The sequence below is a fragment of the Haliotis rubra genome, unplaced genomic scaffold (genome assembly GCF_003918875.1).
Source record: "Haliotis rubra isolate DU_JTF1 unplaced genomic scaffold, ASM391887v1 Scf778, whole genome shotgun sequence".
Classification (NCBI taxonomy): Eukaryota; Metazoa; Mollusca; class Gastropoda; order Lepetellida; family Haliotidae; genus Haliotis; species Haliotis rubra.
The window spans coordinates 133,926-159,668 of NW_025767499.1; the positions used below are offsets into that span (position 1 = coordinate 133,926).

Sequence of the window (25,743 nt, forward strand, 5' to 3'; positions counted from 1 at the left end):
ACTCACTGGTTTGTCTGATGCTTACATTGTCAGTCACTGGTTTGTCTGGTGCTTACATTGTCAGTCACTGGTTTGTATGATGCTTACATTGTCAGTCAGTGGTTTGTCTGGTGCTTTGTCTGTCACTGGTTTGTCTGGTTACATTGTCAGTCACTGGTTTGTCTGGTGCTTTCATTGTCAGTCACTGGTTTGTCTGATGCATTTCAGTCACTGGTTTGTCTGATGCTTACCTGGTCACTCACTGGTTTGTCTGATGCTTACATTGTCAGTCACTGGTTTGTTTGTCTGTCACTGGTTTGTCTGATGCTTACATTGTCAGTCACTGGTTTGTCTGATGCTTACATTGTCAGTCACTGGTTTGTCTGGTGCTTACATTGTCAGTCACTGGTTTGTCTGGTGATTACATTGTCAGTCACTGGTTTGTCTGGTGCTTACATTGTCAGTCACTGGTTTGTCTGGTGCTTACATTGTCAGTCACTGGTTTGTCTGGTGCTTAGTCATTGTCAGTCACTGGTTTGTCTGATGCTTACCTGGTCACTCACTGGTATGTCTGGTGCTTACATTGTCAGTCACTGGTTTGTCTGGTGCTTACATTGTCAGTCACTGGTTTGTCTGGTGCTTACATTGTCAGTCACCGGTTTGTCTGGTGCTTACATTGTCAGTCACTGGTTTGTCTGGTGCTTACATTGTCAGTCACTGGTTTGTCTGATGCTTACATTGTCAGTCAGTGGTTTGTCTGGTGCTTACATTGTCAGTCACTGGTTTGTCTGGTGCTATGATTGTCAGTCACTGGTTTGTCTGGTGCTTTCATTGTCAGTCACTGGTTTGTCTGATGCTTACATTGTCAGTCACTGGTTTGTCTGATGCTTATGATTGTCAGTCACTGGTTTGTCTGATGCTTACATTGTCAGTCACTGGTTTGTCTCTTACCTGGTGCTGGTTTTACATTGTCAGTCACTGGTCAGTCACTGGTTTGTCTGATGCTTACATTGTCAGTCAGTGGTTTGTCTGGTGCTTACACTGTCAGTCACTGGTTTGTCTGGTGCTATGATTGTCAGTCACTGGTTTGTCTGGTGCTTTCATTGTCAGTCACTGGTTTGTCTGATGCTTACCTGGTCACTCACTGGTTTGTCTGATGCTTACATTGTCAGTCACTGGTTTGTCTGGTGCTTACATTGTCAGTCACTGGTTTGTATGATGCTTACATTGTCAGTCAGTGGTTTGTCTGATGCTTACCTGGTCACTCACTGGTATGTCTGGTGCTTACATTATCAGTCACTGGTTTGTCTGGTGATTACATTGTCAGTCACTGGTTTGTCTGGTGCTTACATTGTCAGTCACTGGGTTGTCTGGTGCTTACATTGTCAGTAACTGGTATGTCTGGTGCTTACATTGCCAGTCACTGGTTTGTCTGATGCTTACCTGGTCACTCACTGGTATGTCTGGTGCTTACATTATCAGTCACTGGTTTGTCTGGTGCTTACATTGTCAGTCACTGGTTTATCTGGTGCTTACATTGTCAGTCACCGGTTTGTCTGGTGCTTACATTGTCACTCACTGGTTTGTCTGGTGCTTGCATTGTCACTTGTGGTTAACGCGTTCGCTCGTCACGCCGAAGACGTGGATTCGATTGTCCACATGGGTACAATGTGTGAAGCGAATTTCAGGTGTCTCCAGTCGTGACATTGCTGGAATATTGCTAAAAGCGGCGAAAATTTAACTCACTCACTGTTCACAATGACAATACCTTTGACGTCAACCCTACCTCTCAGGTTTGTTGTGTGTTGCTTACATTGTCAATCACTGGTTTGTCTTGTGCTTACATTGTCAGTCACTGGTTTATCTGGTGCTTTCATTGTCAGTCACTGGTTTATCTAGTGCTTTCATTGCCAATCACTGGTTTGTCTGGTGCTTACATTGTCAGTCACTGTTTTGTCTGGTGCTTACACTGTCAGTCACTGGTTTGTCTGGTGCTTTCATTGTCAGTCACTGGTTTTTCTGGTGCTTTCATTGTCAGTCACTGGTTTGTCTGGTGCTTACATTGTCAGTCACTGGTTTGTCTGGTGCTTTCATTGTCAATCACTGGTTTGTCTGGTGCTTACATTGTCAGTCACTGGTTTGTCTGATGCTTTCATTCTCAGTCACTGGTTTGTCTGGTGCTTACATTGTCATTCACTGGTTTGTCTGGTGCTTACATTGTCAGTCACTGGTTTATCTTGTGCTTTCATTGTCAGTCACTGGGTTGTCTGGTGCTTACATTGTCAGTCACTGGTTTATCTGGTGCTTTCATTGTCAATCACTGGTTTGTCTGGTGCTTACATTGTCAGTCACTGGTTTGTCTGATGCTTTCATTGTCAGTCACTGGTTTGTCTGGTAATTCCATTGTCACTCACTGGTTTGTCTGGTGCTTACATTGTCAGTCACTGGTTTGTCTGGTGAGTACATTGTAAATCACTGGGTTGTCTGGTGCTTACATTGTCAGTCACTGGTTTGTCTGATGCTTACATTGTCACTCACTGGTGACCGCCTCCGTGGTGTATTGGTTAGAGCGTCCACCCGGAGAGCGAAAGTTCGCGGGTTCCATCCCCGACCGCGTCATACCAAAATTCGTTAAAATATGGTACTTGTTGGTCCCTGCCTAACGCTCGGCATTAATGGGTACAACAAGGACTGGTATAATGTGTCTGAGTGGGGTATTCATGCTTCACTGCGGCATGGTATCTCAGTGGGCTATAAAACCAGCATAAGTCTGGGCTAGTTCAAGCGGACGCACATACTCATACACACGCATGCACGTCGTCATATGAGCGAAATATTCTCAAGCACGACGTTAAACCCAATTTCACCTCACCTCACTCACTGGTTTGTCTGGTGCTTACAGTGTCAGTCACAGGTTTGTCTGGTGCTTACATTGTCAGTCACTGGTTAGTGTGGTGCTTACATTGTCACTCACTGGGTTGTGTAGTGCTTACATTGTCACTCACTGGTTTGGCTGGTGCTTACACTGTCACTCACTGGTTTGTCTGGTGCTTGCATTGTCACTTGTGGTTAACGCGTTCGCTCGTCACGCCGAAGACGTGGATTCGATTGTCCACATGGGTACAATGTGTGAAGCGAATTTCAGGTGTCTCCAGCCGTGACATTGCTGGAATATTGCTAAAAGCGGCGAAAAATTAAACTCACTCACTGTTCACAATGACAATACTTTTGACGTCAACCCTACCTCTCAGGTTTGTCGTTGACGTAGTGGTCAAATGTGGATGTGCAACTTCTCTGGTAGCCTATTGGTTTCAGTGCCCAGTACTTATACCACACACGTTTCAATACTCAGTACTTATACCATACACGTTTCAGTGCCCAGTACTGATACCACACACGTTTCAATACTCAGTACTAAAACCAGACACGTTCGAATGGCAAAGATCTTTATGAAGGATCGTGTGACACGTGTCTGTTGAACCACATCAAACACCTAAACAACAACAATAGGTGATAAAACCATAGGCATGTGCTTGAATCTCATTAGAATAAACGCTAATTGAACCCATATAAGCAGCTGTTGCGCCTTTCGTGGAATCATTAGGTTGTTTTCATACAGGGAAGTTCTAATGAGCCTGAATGTCTGAGGTGACCTTGAATCTTCGTCGACCTCTCATCTCTGGAGGTCCCAAAGAAAAGCATTGGTTTGGTCCGGCCTCTGTCATGAGTGAGTGATTACGTTAGATGCTTGATGGGCATCTGGTATGACAACTTATGTTATCGATTTGCAACTTCTTTAATATTTACAACACGACGTTTCTGGGCTACTTCTTGCCTCTCCGTCAGGTAAATGATACGAGCAAAATATATAGTGTGTACAGAAGGCCTGTGAGATTACTGACAGAGATCAAGGAGATTAAGTGATATGTTTTGATTGAGATGTACAGTGTTCAAAGAGATTAAGTGGTATGTTTCTGCAATAGATTAGATTGGTATGACATAGTACAGAGTGTTTATTCAACGAAAAGGATATACATGGTAGGATATACATTGATAAGAGTGAGTGAGTGAGTGAGTTTAGTTTTACGCCGCTTTTAGCAATATTCCAGCAATATCACGGCGGAGGACACCAGAAATGGGCTTCACACATTGTACCCATGTAGGGAATACATTGATAGGAAGCCACTTATGAAAACAGTGATAGGAAAACACACATCAAAGCATGTACAGTGATTAGGAGCAAGGGTTTACGTCGTGTCCAGCAATATTCCAGCAATATCACCACATGGGACACTGGAAATGGACTTCACACATTGAACCCATGTGGGCAGTTGAACATGGGTCTTCGGTGTGACGGGTGAACGCTTCAACCACTCATCTATCTCTACGTCCCAGTTTGTTGGAGAAGGCAGATTCGCTCAAAAGTGTTTCTATCATTGCTCATTTTTGATACAGATACACAGTACCTTGTTTATGCCGACTCTACTGATATTCCCAGTAGCAAATAAGCATTGAGTTAAAACAAATCCATTTGAGTCGGTGTAGGGAGCTTCGGCCATGTGTGTCAGAGTCACAGATATTTATTGTACTTAAGGCCTCCGGCCCATATACAAGTAATACAAGTGTATATACAGCACACGTTACAGACATTTTTACAAAAGAAATTACAGCTCAGATAAGATACTGCTTCTAAGGATAACAGCATGTTTTACATAAAGCGCTAGAATTGTGGAGGATAGAATGGAAACAGAGGCGGTTGAACGATATTTTAACAGATAATAATTTGGGATATATTTTTTTAAAGTACCAATTTTTTACAAACTGTAGACAATACTCATTGGAGTTCATAATAACCAAATGGCAAAACTATATCTGAGTAAGTGAGTTTAGTTTTACGCCGTACTCAGCAATATTCCAGGTATATCACAGCGGGGGACACTAGAAATGGGCTTCAAACATTGTACCCATGTGGGGAATCGAACCCGGGTCTTTGGTGTGACAAGCGAACGCTTTAACCACTAGGCTACCCTTCTACCCCAGGTGGTACCAGAAATGCCCAAGCGACTACAGTCCCCCCTGACATATGATATAATACCCATCCAGATATTTGTGGGTTTGTTGAGCTAGTATCATGTGCAATCTCCCACTGTTATCACCAAGGCAATATTGATTTTCGAAATGGGCTTAGAGATTCAGAGAATGATAATGGTTCTTGGTCCAGAGCCAAAAAGAAGCTGAGATCAAGTCTAAACGAGTTATAGGGTCACAGTGGAGAAGGAAAGGATTCTTTGCATCCAATGGCTTCTAACTAAGTATCCCCCCACTATTATATCAGCAGATAATACCTGGTTGTTTTGGGATGCACCATCTTGAATTTAACCAGTTAGCTTCCTTACCTGCAGTCACCATTTTGAAGTCGTTCTCAATCTCATTTCTGTTGTTGCCGCAACTGATTGTAATAGTCACAAAACCAAGAAGAAAATGGAATGTTTAATTTTCTCTGCAAAAAGAACAATACTTAACAAACAAAAGACCTGAGATAGAGCCCAATAGTAAATCAAATAGTGACGATAAGAGGTGTAAACCCTTAGCTTATCCCACCAACACCCGCTACAACCACAAGGAAACGAAAACAAAGTTCCCAACAGTTATGGCACAATAATACACTTGACCCAAGTGAAAATAGGGAATTGCTTCAGACATCATTTGTCACTGATGCGTCAAAGTTATTTCACCCAATTCCGTTTTGTAGGATCATTGAAGGTCAAGTTCTAGATGTCCTTTGGTTCGAAGCAAATACCCTCAGTCCACCATCTATAAATGTTTGAATATGTCTTCCTCACCAAAGGCTTGTTTGCCATAGCACACAAGTCACATATCCAGGGGATACCCTTCAGGAAGTTCCCCCCTTGTTTGTACTTGGCCATGTTCCTGAGGATTTTAGTATAGCCAGGTAGGTCTTTCTGCAGAGCCTTCAGATGATCTGCCAGAGCTTTGGGACTGGAGAAGTCTGCTGTGTTGACGTTCAAGTCTGGAGGGAACAGAGTACGGTAATCTGCACCCCCTCGAACCACTGGAACGATGTTCTTATTAAATGTGTTGAAAAACTTTTCCGTTACGTAATCTTTGCATATTGAGTTTTCAAAAGACAAATAAAACCAATATTTACTCCACAGCGTGTCACACTCTTGTCCGTTACACTTCAGATTGCCACATTGACCATAAATATCAACATCTATGTACTTCCTCAGTTCCTCAACGTATTCCTTCCGTTTACTCTGAGTCTCACAGTGACTGACGAACCACAGGACAGATCTGGTCTTCTTGTGGACGATATCTGTGTAGTTAGCGCTGTCGACGAAGTCTTCTTTCAGGATGAGTCTGGAGTACGTGGAAGGAGAATCGGAGTCCAGTCGGAAGGTAAACGTCCAGTTGAATCTTCCAATCCAGTCCGCCCGTTGGATAGGCCTTGGGTTAACGAATTGATAAATTGTCTCGGCTGTATAGAAAGCCCAGAACTGGTCCGGGTTGTTACTGGGAACGTCAGAGTCCTTGAGTAGGTCGATGTGGACCAAGACAACATCAGCTGTGGGAACATGACTTCTGTTGAGGGACATCACACAGTCACTGACTTCACACTGGGAGAAATCAGTGTAAGCTTCACCAACCATCCACGTAGGTGTATTGTACCACGCAAATTTCTTTAAGGGCCGTTTTTGAACAGACGCTTTCTTCGCAGGATCCTTGATCGGTTTGTAGACTACTTTCCTCACCTTCTCAACGACCAACGCATAATTCGGTATTCCCCATACAGATTCATAATGGACTTTGAATAACTCTGATTCGTCTTTCACACCTCCTGGCAACACCACCCTAGGACTCGGTGTTGGAGCGTCTTTAGGAGCAGGACATGGTTCGTCCCGTTTGTGGACGATGGAGTCTTGGAGTGCTTCGCGCAGCAGTCGTATAACCACTACGGCCACACAGACTACCAGCACAAAGCGTACCACCGTCGCAGGTCTCAAAGTAGGAAGTAGGATCTGAAATGGGGAACATAATAAAAATTCATTCCATGGGACAGTTTGTGAGCAGGATCTATATTGTGATAAACAAAGGATGTTAGACCAATACAAAGCAACATCACTTAACTTATATTCTTTTACGAGGCCGTTAACATTTACGGATTTAGGTTAATGAGGCTTTCACCAATTTCACCAACTGATTGATTAGCGATAATTGTTTGTTTTACAATACTAACATACATCGGGCAACAAATAGAGTTTTACAAGAATAAAGGCATCAAAGTTAGTTTTGAACATACATCGGGAAATAAAAAGAACACCACTTCCAATAATAAATTCAAAAGATCTATCTATCTATCTATCTATCTATCTATCTATCTATCTATCTATCTATCTATCTATCTATCTATCTATCTATCTATCTATCGGTGTACCGATCAAAAGAGTAGACTTTCACTATATGTTACATTTTTTAAGAATTCGCCAATTTTCACTGAGTTTCATCATTTATATCATTTATTTATCATGACAATAATCTTTTCAACGCTACGAATTTGTTTAATACATCAGTTCATGTGTAAATAGTACCTTGAGTACAGTTGACTGAAGTAAGTGGCTACATTTACACTAGTGAGTCTAATCTTTAGAAGGGTAGTTTATCTATGTATCTGTCTGTCTGTCTGTCTGTCTAAAAGACGACACCGAGCTCACAAGTTTTGTACGAACTAAATCGAAAAAAGATATGGACAGAGGAATTGAACAATGACATAGACCTTAAAGACTTTCAAGAACCTGTATTTAGAAATGTTGTACTAAATCTTTTATTATGGTCCAAACTTCATCATAATTTTTCTTCAAGCCCACCAGATGAATTTAAACATCATATTTACATAAATGTTTTTACTATTAATCTTGGAAGAAAAATAGAGAAAAAAAAGAAAGAAAATATTAATTTAACACCTACATATAGATCTAACAACTTTCATATACCTCTATATGTAGGTTACTATAATGAAACTTACATGTAATAAACGATATATTCCCAAATTAAACTTGACTTGATCGTATCCATACATATCCCAGGAATTAGAAAACATGGATGTTGGTTCTCATTGCATGTGAAAATATATTGCACCTTATCGTTCATAAAACGTTTATACATGTGATTTTACTGCGTGGCGATACTATTAGGAACACACAAGGAACTAGACAGAACTAATGAACTAGTCTATATAGTTCTACTCTCACTGGTCCGTTATAGGAACCCGTGAAGATCCGGGTTAGAATTGATCTCAAGCAACTTAAGCTTTAATATAAAAGTGCGTACCTATGTCTCGAAGTTGGCAGATATCACACTAAGAGGGGTGACAAGCGCCGAGAAGCGTTGTCGTGCTTGGGCGTCTATATAAACTACAGATTTTGTCATGGAACAGAAGAATGTGCAAAGAATTAAGTGTATCTATTGCTACATCCAGTAATTGAGCAGGAATAAAAAGTGCAAGGCAATATGTAACTATAATACTATGATGAAGCAGAAGAAAGTGAAAATAGTACATTGTGATACCCATTCTGTGTTTCAGCAGAAAAAAGTGCAAGGAAATATGTCTGTGTAATACTAAATTGAAGCAGAAGAAAGTAAAAATAGTACGTCATTGTGATACCCTCCTCTGTGTTTCAGCAAACAAAAAGTGCAAGGCAATATATCTCTATAATACTATGATGAAGCAGAAGAAAGTGAAAATAGTACGTCATTGTGATACCCTCCTCTGTGTTTCAGGAGAAATAACGTGCAAGGCAATATATCTCTATAATACTATGATGAAGAGGAAGAAAGTGAAAAAAGTACCTCATTGTGATACCCTCCTCTGTGTTTCAGGAGAAATAACGTGCAAGGCAATATATCTCTATAATACTATGATGAAGCAGAAGAAAGTGAAAATAGTACCTCATTGTGACACCCTCCTCTGTGTTTCAGGAGAAATAACGTGCAAGGCAATATATCTCTATAATACTATGATGAAGCAGAAGAAAGTGAAAATAGTACCTCATTGTGATACCCTCCTCTGTGTTTCAGGAGAAAAACGTGCAAGGCAATATATCTCTATAATACTATGATGAAGAGGAAGAAAGCGAAAATAGTACGTCATTGTGATACCCTCCTCTGTTTTCAGCAAACATAAGTGCAAGGCAATATATCTCTATAATACTATGATGAAGCAGAAAAAAGTATGTCTTTGTAATACCCCATTCGGTGTTTCAGCAAACAAAAGTGCAAGGCAATATATCTCTATAATACTATGATGAAGCAGAAGAAAGTGAAAATAGTACGTCATTGTGATACCCTCCCTCTGTGTTTCAGGAGAGCAAGGCAAAACGTGCAAGGCAATATATATCTCTATAATACTATGATGAAGAGGAAGAAAGCGAAAATAGTACGTCATTGTGATACCCTCCTCTGTGTTTCAGCAAACATAAGTGCAAGGCAATATATCTCTATAATACTATGATGAAGCAGAAAAAAAAGTATGTCTTTGTAATACCCCATTCTGTGTTTCAGCAGAAAAAAGTGCAAGGCAATATATCTCTATAATACTATGATGAAGCAGAAGAAAGTGAAAATAGTACCTCATTGTGATACCCCTCCTCTGTGTTTCAGGAGAAATAACGTGCAAGGCAATATATCTCTATAATACTATGATGAAGCAGAAGAAAGTGAAAAAAGTACCTCATTGTGATACCCCATTCTGTGTTTCAGGAGAAATAACGTGCAAGGCAATATATCTCTATAATACTATGATGAAGCAGAAGAAAGTGAAAATAGTACCTCATTTGTGATACCCTCCTCTGTGTTTCAGGAGAAATAACGTGCAAGGCAATATATCTCTATAATACTATGATGAAGCAGAAGAAAGTGAAAATAGTACCTCATTGTGATACCCTCCTCTGTGTTTCAGGAGAAAAAACGTGCAAGGCAATATATCTCTATAATACTATGATGAAGAGGAAGAAAGCGAAAATAGTACGTCATTGTGATACCCTCCTCTGTGTTTCAGCAAACATAAGTGCAAGGCAATATATCTCTATAATACTATGATGAAGCAGATGAAAAGTATGTCTTTGTAATACCCCATTCTGGTGTTTCAGCAAGCAAACAAAAGTGCAAGGCAATATATCTCTATAATACTATGATGAAGCAGAAGAAAGTGAAAATAGTACGTCATTGTGATACCCTCCTCTGTGTTTCAGGAGAAAAACGTGCAAGGCAATATATCTCTATAATACTATGATGAAGAGGAAGAAAGCGAAAATAGTACGTCATTGTGATACCCTCCTCTGTGTTTCAGCAAACATAAGTGCAAGGCAATATATCTCTATAATACTATGATGAAGCAGAAAAAAGTATGTCTTTGTAATACCCCATTCTGTGTTTCAGCAGAAAAAAGTGCAAGGCAATATATCTCTATAATACTATGATGAAGCAGAAGAAAGTGAAAATAGTACGTCATTGTGATACCCTCCTCTGTGTTTCAGGAGAAATAACGTGCAAGGCAATATATCTCTATAATACTATGATGAAGCAGAAGAAAGTGAAAAAAGTACCTCATTGTGATACCCCATTCTGTGTTTCAGGAGAAATAACGTGCAAGGCAATATATCTCTATAATACTATGATGAAGCAGAAGAAAGTGAAAATAGTACCTCATTGTGATACCCTCCTCTGTGTTTCAGGAGAAATAACGTGCAAGGCAATATATCTCTATAATACTATGATGAAGCAGAAGAAAGTGAAAATAGTACCTCATTGTGATACCCTCCTCTGTGTTTCAGGAGAAAAAACGTGCAAGGCAATATATCTCTATAATACTATGATGAAGAGGAAGAAAGCGAAAATAGTACGTCATTGTGATACCCTCCTCTGTGTTTCAGCAAACATAAGTGCAAGGCAATATATCTCTATAATACTATGATGAAGCAGAAAAAAGTATGTCTTTGTAATACCCCATTCGGTGTTTCAGCAAACAAAAGTGCAAGGCAATATATCTCTATAATACTATGATGAAGCAGAAGAAAGTGAAAATAGTACGTCATTGTGATACCCTCCTCTGTGTTTCAGGAGAAAAAACGTGCAAGGCAATATATCTCTATAATACTATGATGAAGAGGAAGAAAGCGAAAATAGTACGTCATTGTGATACCCTCCTCTGTGTTTCAGCAAACATAAGTGCAAGGCAATATATCTCTATAATACTATGATGAAGCAGAAAAAAGTATGTCTTTGTAATACCCCATTCTGTGTTTCAGCAGAAAAAAGTGCAAGGCAATATATCTCTATAATACTATGATGAAGCAGAAGAAAGTGAAAATAGTACGTCATTGTGATACCCTCCTCTGTGTTTCAGGAGAAATAACGTGCAAGGCAATATATCTCTATAATACTATGATGAAGAGGAAGAAAGTGAAAATAGTACGTCATTGTGATACCCTCCTCTGTGTTTCAGCAGAAAAAAGTGGATATCAATATATCTCTATAATACTATGATGAAGCAGAAAAAAATGAAAATAGTACGTCTTTGTGATACCCCATTCTGTGTTTCAGCAAACATAAGTGCAAGGCAATATATCTCTATAATACTATGATGAAGCAGAAGAAAGTGAAAAAAGTACCTCATTGTGATACCCCATTCTGTGTTTCAGGAGAAATAACGTGCAAGGCAATATATCTCTATAATACTATGATGAAGAGGAAGAAAGTGAAAATAGTACGTCATTGTGATACCCTCCTCTGTGTTTCAGGAGAAATAACGTGCAAGGCAATATATATCTATAATACTATGATGAAGAGGAAGACAGTGAAAATAGTACGTCATTGTGATACCCTCCTCTGTTGTTTCAGCAAACAAAAGTGGAAGGCAATATATCTCTATAATACTATGATGAAGCAGAGAAAAGTATGTCTTTGTAATACCCCATTCAGTGTTTCAGCAGAAAAAAGTGCAAGGCAACATATCTCTATAATACTATGATGAAGAGGAAGAAAGTGAAAATGGTACGTCATTGTGATACCCTCCTCTGTGTTTCAGCAAACAAAAGTGCAAGGCAATATATCTCTATAATACTATGATGAAGAGGAAGAAAGTGAAAATAGTACGTCTTTGTGATACCCCATTCTGTGTTTCAGCAAACATAAGTGCAAGGCAATATATTTCTCTAATACTATGATGAAGCAGAAGAAAGTGAAAAAAGTACCTCATTGTGATACCCCATTCTGTGTTTCAGGAGAAATAACGTGCAAGGCAATATATATCTATAATACTATGATGAAGAGGAAGAAAGTGAAAATAGTACGTCATTGTGATACCCTCCTCTGTGTTTGAGCAAACAAAAGTGCAAGGCAATATATCTCTATAATACTATGATGAAGCAGACGAAAGTGAAAATAGTACGTCATTGTGATACCCCATTCTGTGTTTCAGCAGGAATAACCTAATTCCGTGTTTGAGAAAAAACAACAAAACATGCAAAGCATAACGTCTTTGAAATACTCCATCCCGTGTTTACGCTGAAAAGAAGACGCAAGCCATGATGTTTTTGTTATCCTAGATTCTATGAGCAGAGAAACATGCATAGCATTACTTCTATAAACTACTCTATTCCGACATTACTTCTCTATAATACCTGGTTCCATGCATAGCGTGTTTGCGCAGAAGTAACGTGCAAGGCATTATTTCTCTACAGTACCAGATTCTGTTTTTAAAGCAGAACAGAACGTGGAAGGCATTATATCTGTGTAAGCCTTGACTTCCGGCTTGTGCAGGAAATAAGGCAAGCTACCATGGGACTGTAGAACAGCAGATAGCCTGTGCCACTGAAACCACAACATGTGTGTTTATCGAGACAGAATATTCAGAGTAATACAAGTAATCAAAATAATCAGAGTAATCAGACTATTTAGAGTAATCAGAATAATCAGCGCATTACAGGAATAAGTGTAAGCAGAATAAATAGGTCCATCAAGGTGATTAGAAGAGCAGAGACGATTAAGAGAAATAGTTGGAGTAATCAGTAATCAGACTACTTAGAGTAACCAGAGTAATCAGACTATTAAGATTAATCAGAGTAACGGAAACAGAGTAATCGAGAAAATGATGGAAACAAATTTCTAATCAGAGTCACTGGAGAAAACAATATGCAGATATTCATGGACCGTCGAGAATAGTTATGTTTCATGAGTAATAGAGTTAATACAAAGGAAGTGTTTAGCTTAAGAACAACAAGACATGCTAACATATCATGGCTATATCGTTCCTAAACGTGTTTGAAGAGAACCATCACGTACTGGCGTTTGATACATGTTTTACCAGCACTGGTATTATACTCAACACAAATAGTTAGGGATCCTGAATATATTTGCAGACTACTTTTTGCAGTGACGACTGATGTTTATACATTTAGATGTCTAGGGTATGTAAAATGTTTAAGGTATATAACATACATGTATATCTTGATCCCTGATCTCTTTGTTTATGTTGAGTCGAACAATTCCCGCGAAGGATGAAAGAGATAAAGGTGCTTATGTATTCTGTGTGCTGCATGACAAGACGGATGACTTCCAATCGTTCACCTTCCCTGTATGTCGAGCAACTCAAGCCTTTGGTTCCTGCATATCACACCTCTCGAGGTACAACAGTGTGAGCTTTACAAGGATTTCAAAAAGCGTTATCCGGCTCTTCCCCAAAGCTGTTTGATCAAGGTTCACCACTAAAGGCCTACAAAGTATTATGGCAGTTGGAGGACATTTCACAATTAATATATTATCAGTGACCAAAATGATGTCCGATGCAATTCTCTATTTGACCTTACAACATGTTCCATCTGTTTAGAAGAACAATTGGCTTTACATTCGTTGGTAAAGAGTGTCACCGGTTGGTGGGCTGGACACGCTCACCTGTGATTACGATTAACATCTGGCAAACGATCAGGATATATTTTTAATCTTAAAATGGTCTCCTGCTATAAAAAATGAGATTATGTATGAATATGAATAAAATGATCAGTCGGTTTGTTTAGTGCCAGTTTTCAAGGGTATAATGGTGAACCGCATTATATTGTTTTGCTATTTGAGATATCAGCGATAAGGTTTGCTGAGTAGTCAAGACACCCGAAGGAAAGGGGGGGGGGGTGTCCCACGTGGCTGCAGTGCTTGCAGCCAAAGTTTCCCTTCATATGGCCTTATATCGAGAACCATTCTTGTATTTTAAGGCCATAAGTTAAATCTGAGACCTTTGTCACATGCCTCAGTAACATAACCAAAAGTAACTAGTCAAGTCCATGGAATTGTTCTCCATTGTCTTTATTTTTTACCCAAAATGATTACAAACTATTATTGTTATCACTCCACTAATCTGATCATAACCAGAACGTAAAATGTAATCTTACAAATATAAATCTACTTAAAATGTCAACTACCTTTCGTATACAAACAGCACACTTTACGTGCTTGATCATAACAGTGCACGTATTGTCCTGTAGGTACACCTGTAGATATTATTGTGGTAAGTAGAACTGGCGATATGACCTTTGGGATATAATAGCGCATATTGTCAGGGTGATATTAATGCATATAGTGTTGGTAAGTAGAACTGCCGATATGACCTTTGGGATATAATAGCGCATATTGTCAGGGTGATATTAATGCATATAGTGTTGGTAAGTAGAACTGCCGATATGACCTTTGGGATATAATAGCGCATATTGTCAGGGTGATATTAATGCATATAGTGTTGGTAAGTAGGACTGCCGATATGACCTTTGGGATATAATAGCGCATATTGTCAGGGTGATATTAATGCATATATTGTTGGTAAGTAGAACTGCCGATATGACCTTTGGGATATAATAACACATATTGTCAGGGTGATATTAATGCATATGCTGTAGGGGAGTCCAACTTACATGTTACATCATATTATATGTAAGCAAGGTGATTTAACCTCATAAACACAGCTTTAGTCAGCCGGTGTGATATCAGCTTGCACAACTCAATACTCTCGACGTAAACAGGACGATTTGTGTCAAGGACAACATTGTTTAACTTCATACACACATCACAATTGAAATACAGTTGGAACCCGGTATCGCGAACACTTCATATTGTCTGACTCGTGCACTCTTCATATTGTCTGACTCGAGCACTCTTCATATTATCTGACTCCAACAATCTTCATATTGTCTGCCTAGAACACACTCTATATTTGCTGACTGTGTACACTCGTACATATATACCCATTCAAAAACTCTCATGAGATCACACAGGTGCAACTGCTCTAGACATCTGAATTCATCCACGTTATGGATGTGACATACACGACTCTACTTCAGAAACTGTTCATGTTGGTTTACGGAAGACAAGCACCTCGTCAGCGTGTACTGACTTAACCATTGCGTGGGAGACAGGAAGTACAAGACCAGTGTCGACTCTAGTAGTCCTTCGGATCGTGGCATATCCCATCAGTCCACCACTGGTAAATATTCCTGTATGTCTTTCTCACCAGTGGTTGGTGCAACTTGGCACACATATCACATATCCATGGAATACCCTTCAGGAAGTTCCCCCCTTGTTTGTACTTGGCCATGTTCCTGAGGATTTTAGTATAGCCAGGTAGGTCTTGCTGCAGAGCCTTCAGATGATCTGCCAGAGCTTTGGGACTGGAGAAGTCTGCTGTGTTAATGTTCAAATCTGGAGGAAACAGAGTACGGTAATCTGCACCCCCTCGAACCACTGGAACGATGTTCTTGTCAAATGTTTTATAATACTTTTCCGTTACGTAATCCTTACACATTGAGTTTTCAAAAGACAAATGAAACCAATATTTACTCCACAACGTGTCACACTCTTGTCCTTTACACTTCAGGTTGCCACAGTGACCGTAAATATCAACATCTATGTACTTCCTCAGTTCCTCAACGTATTCCTTCCGTTTACTCTGAGTCTCACAGTGACTGACGAACCACAGGACAGACCTGGTCTTCTTGTGGACGATGTCGGTGTAGTTAGCGTTGTCAACGAAGTCTTCTTTCAGGATGAGTCTGGAGTATGTCGAGACGACGTCTGAGTCCAGTCGGAAGCTTAACGTCCAGTTGAATCTTCCAATCCAGTCCGCCCGTTTGATGGCTCTAGGGTTGTAGAACTGGTAGATCGTCTCGGCTGTGTAGAACACCCATATCTGGTCCGGGTTGTTATTGGGAACGTCAGTGTCCTTGAGTAGGTCGATGTGAACCAACACAGCATCAGCTGCTGGAACATCACTTCTGTTGAGGGACACAACACAATCGCTGACGGCACATCCCGAAAAATCCATGTATGGTTTCACGTTCATCCAGGTTGGTCTATTTAGCCAAGCAAGTTTCTTCAAGGGCCGCTTTTTAACCGATTTTATCTCCACGGACTCGATGATCGGTTTGTAGACTACTTTCCTCACCTTCTCAACGACCAGTGCATGGTTGGGTACCCCCCATTCAGATTCATATGCAACTCTGAAGAACTCTGATTCATTCTTCACACCTCCTGGAAACAACTCCCTTGGTTTTATTGTTGTAGTTGTTGTAGGTGTACGACTTGATATGTTTCTTTTATCTGCAATAGAATCTTTTGATTGGCCCACTAGTATCACAACCACAAGACCAACAATGAGCAGAAGGATCAAGCGAACCACAGCACCAGGTCCCAGCACACGACATGGGTGTGCAAGCTGTGTCTGAAATGTAAAGGAATCCGAGTCAGTTCAGTTGACAGGAAACTGAGTCAGTGAATGTGTTTCGGGAAGTGTTTTAAGGAGTGTGTGAGAGGATGGGTGGGTGAGTGAGTGAGTAGAAGACTGCGTGTGTGAGTAGCTAGTTGAGTGAGTTGGTGGATGGTTAGCAGCTAATTGAGTGAGTTGGTGGATGGATGTTCGATGGGAGAGGAAAAATAATTATGATTTTCGTGACTGCACGAAACATTAAGCCTATGTGGCACAGTTATAATACATGACTATACTTGTACACGTGGTGCTGTGGTACAGCGATAATACATGATTATACTTGTACACGTGGTGCTGTGGTACAGTTATAATACATGACTATACTTGTACACGTGGTGCTGTGGTACAGTTATAATACATGACTATACTTGTACACGTGGTGCTGTGGTACAGTTATAATACATGACTATACTTGTACACGTGGTACTGTGGTACAGTTATAATACATGACTATACTTGTACACGTGGTGCTGTGGTACTTGTACACGTGGTGCTGTGGTACAGTTATAATACATGACTATACTTGTACACGTGGTGCTGTGGTACAGTTATAATACATGACTATACTTGTACACGTGGTGCTGTGGTACAGTTATAATACATGACTATACTTGTACACGTGGTGCTGTGGTACAGTTATAATACATGGACTATACTTGTACACGTGGTGCTGTGGTACAGTTATAATACATGACTATACTTGTACACGTGGTGCTGTGGTACAGTACACGTGGTGCTGTGGTACAGTTATAATACATGACTATAGTTATAATACTTGTACACGTGGTGCTGTGGTACAGTTATAATACATGACTATACTTGTACACGTGGTGCTGTGGTACAGTTATAATACATGACTATACTTGTACACGTGGTGCTGTGGTACAGTTATAATACACGAATATATCTGTGCATGTAAATAACATAAAACAACAAAACCATTTCAATGTTCAAGAAGTCTTTCAGGTGACCATATTTGGCACAAGTGTCTGAGTGAATACTGAACAGTAATGAAATGATTTGTTCTCGAAAAGATGTTCATTCTGCCAAAAACAAGGCTTTCGTCACAAACACATGTAAAGGCAAGTCAATATTCACTTGAGAATTGGGACACATGTAGCACAAATCTGATCTAATTAGACAGCATTGGTCATTTTCGCGCTTCATGTAAACCAACGACATTGTTGGGAAGAATCAAGTACCTGGCTATCAAGTGTTATGAAATGTGTTACGTTGTTGCTAATACAATAAAGTGTGTCAAATGTCGTTGCTGTCAGTATTGAAACACCTCTTTCACTACAGCTTCAACCATGTCATAGTAACAATTGACAAGGTATGATAAAATAAGAATTTTGCAAATAAGTATAACGAAGTCGAGGTCCAGAACTTGAGAGTGTGAGAACGAAAAAGGCCGAGCATGTCCTGGTGTTTTAGCATTGCACATCTCAACTTTACCAAAAAGAGTTGTGATCATACCTTCGTTAAACTTGGTCTTTAAACACAGTTATATTCGATCAATAAAGGAAACACATCCATGGAATCTGAAGTTCATCGACAACATCTTCAGAAGAGAATTTGATTGATGCTGAATAAACCTTTAGAGATCTTAAGTGTTGAAACTATACTGTAAGCCATTAAAAACGCAATTGGTATTTGTTGTCCTGAAACTTACAAAAGTTCAATTGCAGATGTTTTCCTGCGATACAGAGGATGTAGGGATAAAAGGCTGTTATTCTGGCCCATTTCGAGTTCGAGTCCCGGAGCATTCCTCTCACATGAATTTGATACGTAAAACGGAACCTTTGACATTTCTCGTAAACACAACCACATTCATGAAACACGTTGTGCACATGCATTACCTGCACCCAGGCCCTGTAAAAGCACAAGGAATTGTGGAACTCAATCACTTTGAGAAAATGCCACACTTGACACAAGACGAAAGGAATCAGGTTATCGGTATGGTCAGCCAAGGTGCTTCAGATGTGATGATTGCCAGGCACTTTAATGTGAATCCATCCACTGTAAGTCGACTCAGACAACGTTTTCGGGCTACCGGAAGTGTTGCTGATCGTCCGCGACCTGGTGCACCACCTGTGATAACAGCTCGACAAAACCGCAATATCCGAGTTTCACACTTGCGAAATCGGTTCCAAACAGCTGATGATTAGGCAAGGAGGACAATTGGGAGAAGTCAACGTCATTTCAGCGCCCAAAAGGTGCAAGGACGCCTTGCTGCCTTCAACATCCGGTGTCGTCACCCGTACCGTGGTCCAACCTTATTGCATCGCCACAGACTTGCCAGACAGCGATGGGCAGCAAATCGGGCCAATCTTGGCAACAGGACATGGCCAGATGTCATTTTTTCAGATGAATCCAGGTTTAACTTATCCTTTGCAGATGGACGTCAACAGATTTATCGACGTAAAGGAGAAAGACTTGCGCCAAACTGTGTCCTTGAACATGATCGTTTTGGAGGGGGTGGTGTCATGATCAGACCACAGACCATCAGAGGCTGCAGACCATCCAACAGCTGTTCCTGAGAAATGTGTGTCTTTCAATGCCCCAAAGACTGCGAGCATGTCTTGCAGCGCACGGTGGACACACACGATATTGACTGCAAGTGACCCCTCCTTTGTGTGATGTCGTTGTTGCGTCACTGATGTTGTTGTTGACTGGGCATTTTCCGATGAAATTATTCACAGATGTTCACATAAAACATATCTGCCAGTTCGGTTTATATATGTTGAAATTAGTGCGAGTAAAGAAAGTATGAATGTCAAATTGCATTTTTAATGGCTTTCAGTATATAAATGTCAAATCGAGATCAACATTGGGAATATATTCAAATACGTTGAGTGTAATTAAAAACTCTGCTCCAAGGACAATGAGTGAGTGAGTGAGTATAGTTTTATGCTTTTAGCAATGTTCCAGCAATATCACGGCGATGGACACCAGGAATGGGCTTCACTCATTGTACCCAAGTAGGGAATCGAACCCGGGTCTTCGGCATGACGAGTGAACGCTTTAACCACTAGGCTAAGAACCCCCACCCCCACCCACCCCCAAGACAATGAGTGTAGAGCCGCGATCTGAAGGTGTTCAGGATATCATTTTTCCTGGTTCCAGTAGCACAAAAACGAACAAACAAATAGTTGATAGCTGACAAACATTCACTTTTATTAACACTCGATAGTTGTTGATCAAGGCGCGAATACATGTTGGTCATTTCACTGCAATATATCACTTTGTACCAAATAGGTGGCTAACACCTCAAATACAGAGTATTCTAAGTTACTTATTATACAGAAGGGCTAAGCACATATTACGTAGGTCCCAGACAACATACAATAGTTAAAGGAGCTAAAGGCTCGGGAAAATATGCAGTCATTGCAAGTTTGATATTATACAATACATGATGAGGACAGGAGACTGAGTATTTGTCTATCCTATGGATGGAGAGGCCAAAGTGTGGACGAACACGCACACTAACGATACTCCGTTCTGAGTACACGACAGTACACATTACTCGATAGTTTATCGATAACCTGTTTACAACACCTGATAGTTTGACGATATGCTGTTCTCAGTACTCAATATTTAACAATCGTTTGTTCACAATGCATGCTAGTCTAACGATATGTTGTTTACAGTGCCCATAATGTAACAATCTTCTGTTCACAATATATAATACCCTAACGGCATCCTGTTCTCAGTACCCAATATTTAACATACAGTGCATGCTAGTCTAACGTATCCTGGTCACTATGCTCGATAATCTAAAGATAATCCAGTTCATGTCACGATAGTCTCACGATCTTTTCTTCCCAATTACTCATGGAATGATACTGTCTCTTAATGTTTACATACATGCATACATACATGCATACATACATGCATAGATACATAGATACATACATACATACATACATACATGCATGCATACATGCATACATACATACATACATACATACATACATACATACATACATACATACATACATACATACATACATACATACATACATACATACATACATACATAAGTTCCTTTATCAAACTTTACCCATAAGAGAACGTGAAAATATATATTCACAAATTTGTCAGACATGTACTTTGTTAAATGCAATTGATTCAATGAAATTGATAACCGCCTGAGAATACGTGCAGTATTTTGATATAGTTATACCACTAAAGTGGTATAAATAATTATATAGTTTGATATTTGTCTTCGTCAAGGAATGGTGAATGTGAATATATAATCGATATTTTGACTTGTTATGGTTTGTCACACCGTTTGATATTCGTTTTTTGTAAAAGAAAACTTGATGTTACCACACAATTGATATTTTGAGTATTTATGATTTAGGAGTTTTAGTTTGATGATTGTACACATTTTGTAAGTCAGTTTTTGACAAGATAAGTAATTATGTTGCAGCCATAGATATATATATATATATCTTCTAAACATATTTGCTACTAAATCATGCATATACTCAAAATAAGACAAATACACACAAAAATACTCCTGTGATCACGGACAACGTGTTTATAGGTTCATTAATAGACGCCATCGAGCAGTCGTTCCAGACACTGGGCAATCTACAAGGGATGGGACTCAACCCCAAAAGAGTACTAGAATCTATATTCTAGCACGACATTGTGTGATACTCGATTCTGATTGGCTGAGAGCTCATCAAAACCGTTATTAACTGGCTGTTTCAGACCGCTAATTAAAGTGACCGATTCACCGCGTATGAATACAACGAACTCGTTGACCCTATTGTTTGTAAACAAACATGTCGGACATCGGCAATTTCTATCACAGCAGCATCTTTGGTGTTTTTGAAGTAAAAAGCGAATGGTTTGAAGAAGAATTTCTTGACCCTCATCCCAGTGAAGAAACTACGAAGCTGGAAAATCCGTCAGCAGCGCAAAAGCGACAGTATATTCAAACCGGGTCTAGATCTAGCGGGTATGACGTCGACAACACACGTCGGCCAACACGTCCTAACCTGACCGCTTCCGTCCCGGCCACATGGAACGTGGCATGTGAGGTCTTTTCCAAATTGGGAATAGTAGGGTGGTTATCAACAATTATTTCCGTGAATAAAGTTAGCGGCGACTAAACTTAGCGAGTTCACGGCTTTAATTTGGACGAGTCGATTGTCATACAGTAGGGGGGATCAATAATTCTGTACTTGCTCACAGTATAAACTGTATTTTTTTTGTTTATGTATGCTACTTGTTACAAATACAAGCATAACGGTTCCTGAAATAAAGCATTTATGTTGTTGAAAATGTCTTATTTTGTTCATTACACAACACCGTAACATAAGACCGTTAAATGTTTAAATATAGTGAGAAAGTGCAATCCCAAATATAACATATGTTAAATCTACAACAGATGTTTGCATTAGATTTATACTTGAGGCACACTTTAATTTGCTATACGAGGTAAGACTGGTGTCCTGTACAGACACGGAATTCAGTTCAGGACTAATAGGCACATTTTGTTCTAAAAGTCTTTGGGTTCATAGCAGACGCCTTCGGTCAACCACCTGTGAATATCAAAATAGTTCTTTCTCACCAAAGGCTGGTGCAGCTTGGCACAAGTGTCACATATCCATGGAATACCCTTCAGGAAGTTCCCCCCTTGTTTGTACTTGGCCATGTTCCTGAGGATTTTAGTATAGCCAGGTAGGTCTTGCTGCAGAGCCTTCAGATGATCTGCCAGAGCTTTGGGACTGGAGAAGTCTGCTGTGTTGATGTACAAGTCTGGAGGGAACAGAGTACGGTAATCTGCACCCCCTCGAACCACTGGAACGATGTTCTTATTAAATGTGTTGAAAAACTTTTCCGTTACGTAATCCTTACACATTGAGTTTTCAAAAGACAAATAAAACCAATATTTACTCCACACCTTGTCACACTCTTGTCCTTTACATGTCAGATTGCCACAGTGACCGTAAATATCAACATCTATGTACTTCCTCAGTTCCTCAACGTATTCCTTCCGTTTACTCTGAGTCTCACAGTGACTGACGAACCACAGGACAGACCTGGTCTTCTTGTGGACGATGTCGGTATAGTTAGCGTTGTTTACGAAGTCTTCTTTCAGGATGAGTCTGGAGTACGTTGAGACGACGTCCGAGTCTAGCCTGTAGGTCATTGTCCAGTTGAATCTACCAATCCAGTCCTTCCGTTTATAGCTTCTCGGGTTGTAGAACTGTTGGACCGTCTCTGCTGTGTAGAACACCCAGATCTGATCAGGGTTATTTGTTGGAGTCTCAGCGTCTGGGATAGCGTTCCCTTCCACCAGGACCAAGTCAGCAGCATCAACGTCGCTCCTGTTGAAGGAGATGACACAGTCACTGACAACGCACTGAGTGAAATCTGTGTACGGCTCGACCTTCATCCACCCAGGGGGGTTAAGCCAGGTGAGTTTCTTCAACGGCAGCTTCTGGACAGACTTCTTCTGGATGGAAACGTTGACGGGCTTGTAGACAACATTTTGAGCCTTCTCAACAACTAGTGCATATTTTGGTATGACGTACACAGGTTGGGATTGTTCCCTGACCAACAGTACATCTGACTGCAATACATCACGTCTAGGCAGAGTACGCGGAAGGTCAAGGCCTTTGATGTTTTTATCTACAATAAAAGTAACGTAAAATGTTCCAATTACGTAAGTCCCTAGTAAGCATATCGTCAAGGTCAGGATCAGGCCGAGAATTGGTAATCGTCCTGGCTGTGGGTTTACGAGCGATGTCTGAAATACAAAAGTATTTCAATTACCTAATATCCTCTAAACTTCGTTACAAATATATGTTCATGATATCGTCACAATTGCATAATCCACTCTGCTTTCAGCAGATATTTCTTATGAATGTGAAAAGGGTTTTGTCGCATTTATTTATTTGATCAATTCTTGAGTACCTTTGGTTCCATATTGTTTCCACTGTTTCCATTCTTTTCTGCGCAACTTACACGTGAGGTGGGGATAAGGGTGATTTTATATACAAACTGGCAACATCATAATCCATGATAAGAATACGCATGCTAAGGAAAAATCACAATTGTCTATGACAATAATACGCACGTTAAGGACAACATCACAATTGTCTATGACAATAATACGCATGTTAAGGACAACATCACAATTGTCTATGTCAATAATACACATGCTAAGGACAACATCACACCTGTCTATGTCAATAATACGCATGTTAAGGACAACATCACACCTGTCTATGTCAATAATACGCATGTTAAGGACAACATCACACCTGTCTATGTCAGTAATACGCATGCTAAGGACAACATCACACCTGTCTATGTCAGTAATACGCATGTTAAGGACAACATCACACATGTCTATGTCAATAATACGCATGCTAAGGACAACATCACACCTGTCTATGTCAATAATACGCATGCTGAGGACAACATCACACCTGTCTATGTCAGTAATACGCATGCTAAGGACAACATCACACATGTCTATGTCAATAATACGCATGCTAAGGACAACATCACACCTGTCTATGTCAATAATACGCATGCTGAGGACAACATCACACCTGTCTATGTCAGTAATACGCATGCTAAGGACAACATCACACCTGCCCATGACACACACATGTCTAATACACGAATACGCATGCTAACTACAACATCACACCTGCCCATGACAATAATACGCATGCTAAGGAAAAATCACACATGTCTATGTCAATAATACGCATGCTGAGGACAACATCACACCTGTCTATGTCAATAATACGCATGCTAAAGACAACATCACACCTGCCCATGACACACACATGTCTAATACACGAATACGCATGCTAACTACAACATCAAACCTGCCCATGACAATAATACGCATGCTAAGGAAAAATCACACATGTCTATCACTATAATACGCAGGCTAAGGGAAAACACACTTGTCTTTTACACGAATACGCATGCTAATTACACCATCACACCTGTCCATGAAAAGAATACGCATGTTAAGCACAAGAACACGCCTGTCTATGATAAGAATACGTATGGTTAGAAAAATATCACACCTGTCTATGAAAAGAAGATATATGTTGAGGACAACATAACACCTGTCTATGTCAATAATACGCATGCTAAGGACAACATCACACCTGTCTATGTCAATAATACGCATGCTGAGGACAACATCACACCTGTCTATGTCAATAATACGCATGCTAAGGACAACATCACACCTGCCCATGACACACACATGTCTAATACACGAATACGCATGCTAACTACAACATCACACCTGCCCATGACAATAATACGCATGCTAAGGAAAGATCACACATGTCTATCACTATAATACGCAGGCTAAGGGAAAACACACTTGTCTTTTACACGAATACGCATGCTAATTACACCATCACACCTGTCCATGAAAGAATACGCATGTTAAGCACAAGAACACGCCTGTCTATGATAAGAAAACGTATGGTTAGGAAAATGTCACACCTGTCTATGAAAAGAAGATATATGTTGGGGACAACATAACACCTGTCTATGACAAGAATACGCATGATAAAGACAACATCACACCTGGCTATGATAATAATATGCATGGTAAGAACATGCACACACCTGTCTGTGATAGGAATACGCATGATAAAGACAACATTACACCTGTCTATGTCAATAATACACATGCTAAGGACAACATCACACATGTCTATGTCAATAATACGCATGCTAAGGACAACATCACACCTGTCTATGTCAATAATACGCATGCTGAGGACAACATCACACCTGTCTATGTCAGTAATACGCATGCTAAGGACAACATCACACCTGTCTATGTCAATAATACGCATGCTAAGGACAACATCACACCTGTCTATGTCAATAATACGCATGCTGAGGACAACATCACACCTGTCTATGTCAGTAAT

General features: G+C 40.1%; 1 protein-coding gene across 3 annotated transcripts in view; it reads right to left on the reverse strand.

Annotated features, from left to right (window-relative positions):
* Positions 1-4,543: 4,543 nt before the first annotated feature.
* Positions 4,544-25,743, reverse strand: part of LOC124260813 — a 28,782-nt gene continuing 7,582 nt past the window's right edge. Inside the window, exons 2-4 of one of the 3 annotated variants that reach the window (XR_006894180.1) lie at positions 22,389-23,570; positions 15,297-16,756; positions 7,763-7,774 (exon numbers count right to left, since the gene is read on the reverse strand). Coding sequence is in view for 1 of the 3 variants with exons in the window: in XM_046695129.1 (XP_046551085.1) it covers positions 5,751-7,019; positions 22,389-23,570 (2,451 nt within the window). In the remaining 2 variants the exon portion in view is untranslated. Of the gene's footprint in view, positions 7,020-7,762; positions 7,775-14,334; positions 14,873-15,146; positions 16,757-22,388; positions 23,571-25,743 lie in introns of those variants that run through there. The other 2 variants (XR_006894179.1, XM_046695129.1) reach the window with 2 other exon arrangements.